The sequence below is a fragment of the Populus euphratica genome, unplaced genomic scaffold, assembly GCF_000495115.2.
Source record: "Populus euphratica unplaced genomic scaffold, PopEup_1.0 scaffold689.1, whole genome shotgun sequence".
NCBI classification, from domain to species: domain Eukaryota; kingdom Viridiplantae; phylum Streptophyta; class Magnoliopsida; order Malpighiales; family Salicaceae; genus Populus; species Populus euphratica.
Window position 1 is genome coordinate 13,644 of NW_011500557.1, and position 8,380 is coordinate 22,023.

General features: G+C 31.7%; 2 protein-coding genes across 4 annotated transcripts in view; one reads left to right on the forward strand and one right to left on the reverse strand.

Moving 5' to 3' along the window:
• Positions 1 to 957, reverse strand: part of LOC105115374 (chromatin-remodeling complex subunit ies6-like) — a 14,161-nt gene extending 13,204 nt beyond the window's left edge. For all 3 annotated transcript variants that reach the window (XM_011012235.1, XM_011012239.1, XM_011012240.1), the window contains exon 1: positions 946 to 957. The gene's annotated coding sequence lies outside the window, so the exon portion shown is untranslated. The remainder of the gene's footprint in view (positions 1 to 945) is intronic.
• Positions 958 to 4,975: 4,018 nt separating this feature from the next.
• LOC105115373 (receptor-like protein 12) lies at positions 4,976 to 8,110 on the forward strand. The gene has a single exon (XM_011012234.1). The coding sequence runs from the start codon at positions 4,979 to 4,981 to the stop codon at positions 7,925 to 7,927; it is 2,949 nt and encodes a 982-aa protein (XP_011010536.1). The 5' UTR covers positions 4,976 to 4,978; the 3' UTR covers positions 7,928 to 8,110.
• The last annotated feature ends 270 nt before the right edge of the window (positions 8,111 to 8,380 follow it).

Genomic DNA, 8,380 nt, shown 5'->3' on the forward strand with positions numbered 1-8,380 from the left:
TCTATTAATGACAAATCCCAACACTTGATTGATCCGGCGGGTTGCTCAGGGCTTCTCGGGTCAAATGCAACTTGGATTTTCTTCTTTTTTAAACATGACCATGACCTTAAATTCCAGAGTCTAAGTTAACCTATGAAATTAGGTTTAATAATTATAAATATAATTGATTAAATTATGAAAAAAATTTAAATAAAATATGAATTTTTCATGGTTGCATCCTAACGAGGCTAATGAAGTGATTGGGCTAGTTTCTAGTTGTTGGAGTTTATAATAACCTAATTTTGGATTCTTCAAAATTTTCTTGTATATTATTTTATTTCTAGTTTCATTTAGAAAAATCCAAAAAGAATTAAGACAAATTTAAAAATATAAAAATATATTTTTCTCAAGTCTACCTCCTTTTTCCCATAAAAAACAAGTTCATTAGGTTAATATGAGTCAAACCATGTCGACTAAGATAATAAATGAGTATCAGACCATTTCGAGTCAAAACTGTCATTTTCAATGAAAATCGATCACAGTTGGCAATACAAATCATACCATGTCAACCGGGGTAAAAAAAAAGTTTTAAGCTGTTTTGGTTCAATATTGTCATTTTTTATCAAAACTATTTCCATCATATTAATACGAGTCAAATCATGTCAACTAGGATAAAAAATGAGTTTCATGTCATTTTTTTGTCAAAACCATTATTTTCATTCAAAACCAGGTCCGTCGGGTTGATACTGGTTAAAAAATATTTTTTGGTGTTTGAAATTAATTTTGCGGTAATAAAAAATGATCATTTTCTAATACTGATTTGAATTTTTAGTTTTACTCGTGTGTGTATAACATAAAAATTAATAAAAATCAAAAAGCTTTTTTTTTTCAACAAAGCAGTTAATACAATTAAATTTTTTTTTCAACAAAGCAGTTAATACAATTGAAAATTTTCTTCAAGACCACTCTATGTCTCTTGTCGTGTTTCTTGGACATAAATGTCATGTCTCCTAAGTAATGGCTTCCAGTGAAATGTTTGCAAAAAGAAACAAGAAAAAGAAAGTTAATATGAATATTAATAACTCAAAGATATTATTGATGTTTTGTTTTTTAAGTTTTTCTTAATGCTAGTAAGATATTGATTTTTTAAAAAACAATTCAAAAGGTATCAAAAATATTGTAATTGTTAGATCTAATAGTATTAGTTCTGAACCCTTAATTGGATCTAATCTAATAGAGCTTATTATACTAGATTAAAACCCAAATCCATCTCAGCCCTTAAAGAATATGTTCTTTGATCATATCTCGCCATGTCACCTAATGTACCAAGCATCCCATGAATCTGATCACACTGAAACAAGTATTTGTCAATCAGGACTGTTATATCAATTTTTTAATCAAACGAATCATATCTGAAAAATCAATTCAGAAGTGATTTACAGTCCACAAGCTCTAGGTGCACTAGATTATCATGCTTGTATCCTCACCTTAGCAAACCTTATAGACTCTCTCTCTCCTCTCATTGGCAATTCTCTCTCTTTAGATCTCCTAACTTTGGTCATCTTAAGTCATCGAACAACCAAAAAAGGACTCTTCTCCTTCTTGTGAGCAAAACCTCAATTGATTTTCATCGACTTTACAACCTTATATTTCAAGAGAAAGGCTATGTTATCTTCAGCCACTCAAAGTTTCAAACCGTCAATTCTTTCTTATTAGCCATCAATGACTCCCACTACCATTATTAGAATCATCTCATTGAGATATACCAAAATCTACCCCTTTTGGTTTGGAATCTTGTAGAGAATTCCCCCTTCAATAGTGGTTGCTTGTGAGCTACACATGCCACGAGGATATTTTCATCATTTCTAAGGAAGTTCAAGGGTTTTTCAGAACATTTTACTTTTTAAGAAAAGGAAATCCATACATTGCTTCGAGATTTTTAAAATTAAAACCTTTTACTCATTAAAAGGAAAAAATTATCAAAATTCTTTTGGTAAAAGTATCAATAATAATAATAATAATAATTTAGAAAAAAATTAAAAACTTTTACTTATTTAACTTGATTTACTATTCTCATTTATTTTTTTTAACAACTTCCAAAAATATTTTCAATAAAAATTAGAAACATCCTTTTTTATATTAAAATGCTATTTTTTTTTCCAAATGACTATAAGACACAAGCCCGCTATACTACAATACCATAATAGAACGATCAATACTCATTAAAATAATTAAATTAAAAAAATCTTAAAGATGAGGGATTTTTTTTACCTCGATCATAAAAAACAAACTTCATTAAAATTTATTCTTTTACAATACGTGAGTTTGGAATTAGATTTTATATTTTATTTTGATTTATTTTTTTATCTAAATATCAAGATGTCTAAAAACTTTTAAGACATTGGATTGATACTTAATTTTGCAAAAAACAATTTGGTATTAATGGCTACAAAAAAACTATTTTTCAAGGAGTAAATTTGTGTATGAGGCAAAGAATGATTTTTTTTGTTTAAAACAATGTTTGTCTAGTGTGTTTTTAGGATTTTATGGCTTAAGAGTTTGAAAAATTTTGTTTTTGGTTCTTTTGTTTGACACAGTTTTGTTTTTGTCTAAAACATCATTTTATTCATTTTTCAGTTCTTGTGATTGGGTGAGAATAGAGAAACTCATTGAAAAATATTGAAGGAAAGAGAAAGTAGTTGGTTGGACATATTTTGATGATAAAAAACTTATTTTTGATGTTAATAAGTTTTATTTGATAAGAGGTATTCCATTCAAGTGTTTTACTTTTTATCTTATTAGAAAAAGTAGAATAGGGATCAATGAGAAATTTCTTTTGATTTGATTTTGTATTTTTTATGAAAATTTTAGAAGTGTGTTAAGTTAACAAGTTAGTTTATTGGCATTATACATATATTTATTAGGTGTTTTTAAATAAAAATATTTTACCCTATATCAACCTTTGTGGCCCTTTTCATTAATGTGCTAGTTGTTTAGCACCTTTTTTAACTTTAATTTTTTTCATTTAGAATTTTAATTATAATGGATAATTAAATATATGTGTAGGATGCCTGACGATTAATCAATTTTAATTGAGATTAAATAAAATAAATAAATAATTTTTTTTAATAAAATGCAGTTTAATTTTGATTTGGTTTTCAAACAAGATTGCAAATTATTTTCTAATTTTAATCGGTGTTGTTTTTGTGCAACCCTACATAATATTGTTTTTTGCTTGAATTTTATTTAATCACTTTCTAGAGTATGTTGATTTTTTATTTTTATTTAATTAAATAAAGTATTCAATCCAAATTAATGCTATTAATTAACCCCATACGAGGTATATGACCTGTATTGCAAGATTAAATATCTTGATCTATATTTATCTCTCAACTTTTCATCTTAGTTTTTAGTTAGTGTTAATAATTTTTTTTTGTATTTATTAGCATATATGATTCTTGATTTATTTAATTAAATATATGCATCAACTTTTTGATTTACATTTAAAACTTTTTCTTGATGTAAAAAAATGTATTGAAAATCTCTGCACATTCTTTTTTTCATAAAAAACTTTTGATTTGGCCTACAACAATAAAATATGAATTTTGATTCTTGTGCGAAAACCCTTTTCGACTATGATTTTCTCTTATTCTAACTTGTTGGCTTTCTATTTTATTTTATTTTTTATTTGTATTAGTTGATATTATAGCCCATATATTCATGGTGGTTAATTATTATGTGATGTTAAATAACCATTTCTAAAAAAGGTGGTTACAAATAGAACATGTTTTTGTAAAAGAGGATGATGAGGTTCTATCCCGAGAAATAAATGTTTATGAACTAATAATAAAAGACATATAAAAGCAAATTACATAGTTGACAAGTTAGTTAACAGTGATAAAATTGCAAAAGCAAGTTAAAAAATTATTTTATTCATTAGCAAAGATAAAGAAGAAAAAATTAAAGGATCATAAAGAAAGTAATCATAAAGACATATGCAGATGAGAAACAACTTCTTGATTGAGATAAATATCATATAGATTTTGGTGATTCCATTTATGATGAAATACATGTTAATTGATATTTTCTATCAATTTATAAAATTTATTTTGATAATGACTATATTAATAATAATAATATAAACAATAATAGTAATAATAATGATGATGTGATCTATGATGTCCTTATTATTCTAGAAGTTAATGAAAGAGAAATAATTAATGACTATTATTTTCTATGCAAATTTTAACATGAAATGATTGAAGTTAAAATCTAATATTATTATGCACTTAAAGCAAAGAAAGTAAAAAGGTTGAAAAGTCTTGACTAAAAATCCACAAGATTGAGATAATAATAATATGAACTTAAGAATAAATTCTTTTCAACATGAGGAGATTGATGCAAAAAGATTTTTAGGAACAAAATATTTGTTCCTTTAGCTATTATTATTTCAATTTAGTTTTAAAAAATATTTTTTTATGATGCTTTTATCATATTTAATTTCTATTAGAAATTTTATTTTTTATAATTCAATTCAAGTCTAAGATTAGAATAAACAAGTTTGCTTACCTTATATTTCAAGAGATTATTTAAAAAAAAACATTAATAATAAAATTTTAAATTAAAATTTTACAGGATAATTTTATTAGCCAAAATTAGGTATTGTTTATATTTGTTATTTTTCTTGAATTGTTTATATATGCATCAAGAATGCGCTTGATCTATACGAGGACAAACAGTGCAACATTTTTGTTTTGCATTTATATCTTACTAACCATACCCCATGTTAATTGGTGATAAGGGCCAGTTCACTTTTCCATTCCACACTTTGCTCTGGAATTCACCGAAACAAGACAATACATAGACTTCCAGTAGCGCCAAAGTCTTCCGACAAGAAGACTACTTCAACTTTCCCAAAAAGACAATGGCCTAGGCTACTTTAACTTCGCCAACAAGACAACGCCCTAGACTGAATATTTTTGTCTATATAACTATGCGAATGCTTTTGCTCCTTTTGCTCTCGTTTTTTCATCATAGAGCTTGTCACTCTTCTCCTTCCACGCAGCCACTATGCCATGCTGAGGAGGGTAATGCCTTGTTGCAGTTCAAGGAAAGCCTTGTCATTCATAGGTCAGCTTCTTCTGATTCTTCTGCTTATCCCAAGGTTGCATCATGGAAAGTTGATGGAGGAAGCGGTGATTGCTGCTCATGGGATGGTGTTGAATGCGATATGGACTCTGGTCATGTGATCGGCCTTGACCTCAGTAGAAGCTGCCTTTATGGCTCCATCGACTCTAATAGCAGCCTCTTCCACCTTGTTCAGCTCAGAAGGCTGAACCTTGCCGATAACGACTTCAACAACTCTAAAATCCCTTCTGAGATTCGAAATCTCTCAAGGCTGTTTGATCTAGATCTCTCATATTCTTCCTTTTCTGGTCAAATCCCAGAAGAGGTCTTAGAGCTTTCCAAGTTGGTTTTCCTTGATCTGGGATTAAATTCTTTGAAGCTCCAAAAACCTGGTCTGCAAGATTTAGTTGGAGCATTAACCAACTTGGAGGTGCTCCATCTCAGCGGAGTGGAAATATCATCCAAGGTACCTCAAATCATGGCAAATTTATCCTCTTTATCATCTCTATTTCTCAGGGATTGTGGATTGATGGGAGAGTTTCCCATGGGAATATTCCAATTACCCAACCTTCGCTTTCTCAGTATCCGGTATAATCCACATCTCATGGGATATTTGCCGGAATTTCACCGGGACAGCCACCTTGAATTATTGTTGCTCGCAGGAACAAGTTTCTCCAGTCATCTACCGGAATCCATTGGTAACCTCAAATCATTGAAAGAATTTGATGTAGCAAAATGTTATTTTTCAGGGGTGATACCATCTTCAATTGGTAACCTTACGACACTGAACTATCTGGACCTTTCTCATAACAGTTTCTCTGGGAAAATCCCTTCTACATTTGTCAACCTTCTTCAACTTACTTACCTGTCGCTTTCTTGTAATAATTTCAGTTCCGGAACCTTGCATTGGCTTTGTAATCTAACCAAACTCACTTTTGTAGGCTTAAACCGAACCAATTCATACGGTGAGATTCCATCCTGTCTTGGAAACTTGACTCAGCTCACCCAGTTAAACCTTCTTTCGAATGAATTAACTGGTCAAATTCCATCTTGGATAGGAAACCAAACCCAATTAATCTCACTGGAACTTGGATCCAACAAACTGCACGGTCCAATTTCAGAGTCTATTTTTAGGCTTCCCAATCTTGAAACCCTTAACCTAGGAGAAAATTTATTCAGTGGCACTGTAGAATTTGGCCTTCTTAAGTCAAGAAGCCTTGTTTCCTTCCAATTATCTGACAATAATTTGTCTGTGATTGGTAACAACAATGATAGTGCTGCTCTGCCAAAATTTCAAATTTTAGGTTTGGGTGGATGCAATTTATCAGGCGAGTTTCCAAGTTTCTTACATGGTCAAAATCACTTGGAGTTTGTAGAACTCGGTGGAAACAAAATTGAGGGGCACATACCAACATGGTTTATGAACTTGGGCACCGAAACTCTTTGGCATTTAAATCTGATTGGCAACCTTCTGACAGGTTTTGAGCAATCCGTTGATATTCTTCCATGGAATAATCTACGCTATCTGAGACTTTCTTTCAACAAGCTTGATGGAGCCCTTCCAATTCCACCACGTTCCACTATTATCTATATAGTCTCAGACAACCGTTTAAATGGAGAAATTCCACCAGCAATCTGCAATCTGACATCTCTTGTTATCCTCCAATTGTCTAACAACAATTTGAGTGGCAAGCTTCCGCAATGTTTAGGAAACATAAGCAACTCTACTTCAGTACTCGATCTACGCAACAACAGCTTCAGCGGTGACATTCCTGAAGCTTTCTCAAGTGACTGCGCATTGAGGGCAATCGATTTCAGTCAAAACCAATTGGAAGGGAAGATACCAAAATCATTAGTCAATTGTCCCAAGCTAGCGATTCTCAATATTGAACAAAACAAGATAAATGATGTCTTCCCTTCATGGTTGGGTATTTTGCCAAAGTTGAGGGTTCTGATTTTGAGATCCAATAGGCTTCATGGCGTGATTGGGAAACCTAAAGCTAACTTTGAATTCCAGAGGTTGCAGATTGTTGATCTATCTGGTAATTGTTTTTTGGGTAAGTTGCCACTTGAATACTTTCGAAATTGGTCTGCCATGAAAACTATCTATAAAGAACGCCCGTTGTACATGCAAGTAGTCTCAAGTTTCCAATTACCACGGTATGGAATGACATATCATTTTGACTACTCAATGACAATGACCAATAAAGGCGTGATGACATTATATGAGAAGATCCAAGAATTTCTCACAGCTATTGATCTCTCAAGCAATCGTTTTGAAGGAGGAATTCCAGATGCCCTTGGAGATCTCAAAGAACTGTATTTGCTCAATCTCTCCAAAAACTTTCTCACTGGTCACATCCCTCCATCCTTGTCCAACTTGAAAGGGCTTGAAGCTTTGGACCTTTCTCAGAACAAACTCTCTGGAGAGATTCCTGTCCAACTTGCACAGCTCACCTTCCTCGCGGTCTTTAATGTGTTTCACAATCTTCTATCAGGTCCAATACCAAGAGGAAACCAATTCGAGACATTTGACAGCACTTCATTTGATGCGAATTCAGGATTGTGTGGAAAGCCTTTATCAAAAAAATGTGGAAATGGTGAGGACTCGTTGCCAGCACCTAAAGAAGATGAAGGCTCGGGATCTCCACTTGAATTTGGTTGGAAGGTGGTGGTGATAGGTTATGCAAGTGGATTGGTATCAGGAGCCATTCTTGGATGCGTTATGAACACAAGGAAGTATGAATGGCAAGTGAAGAATTACTTTGTGAGTTGGCAACACAAAGGTCAATATTTGAAGACTCGCCTGCGTAGAAGTTGATTTCTAATTATTAAGACGTATTATCTCTTCCTTCTCTTTTTCAGCCCCATCCCCCCCCCCCCCCTAATTTTCACTTGTAAGGTTAAGAGTGAATTTCTCTTGATGCTCCATGTAACGTGCTAAAAATATCATGATGATGTCTTTAAAGTAATTAGCAATGTAACATATAGCATGTTGAATATTTGTGTACACTAGTAGTCTAGAGTACGAATTTTAGATGAAAAAATCTTAATATAATTTGTGCTGCTGCTATAATATGTGACATCCAAGAATGGAGAGTTACTGATGCAAATAGAAGCCAAAGACAACAACAAACAAAGAAAAAAATACATAAATTTTAATGAGTGGAAACGACTGCGGATGTGAACATCAAATTTGCATATTTTATTTCAGATTAATTTTGTCGGTGAGATAAACTAAACCCGTTGATAAAATTTTTATTGACGCTGTCAC

Coding starts and splice junctions, on each gene's coding strand:
- LOC105115373 (XM_011012234.1), top strand. CDS start 4,979: ATGCTTTTGCTCCTTTTGCTCTCGTTTTTTCATCATAGAGCTTGTCAC.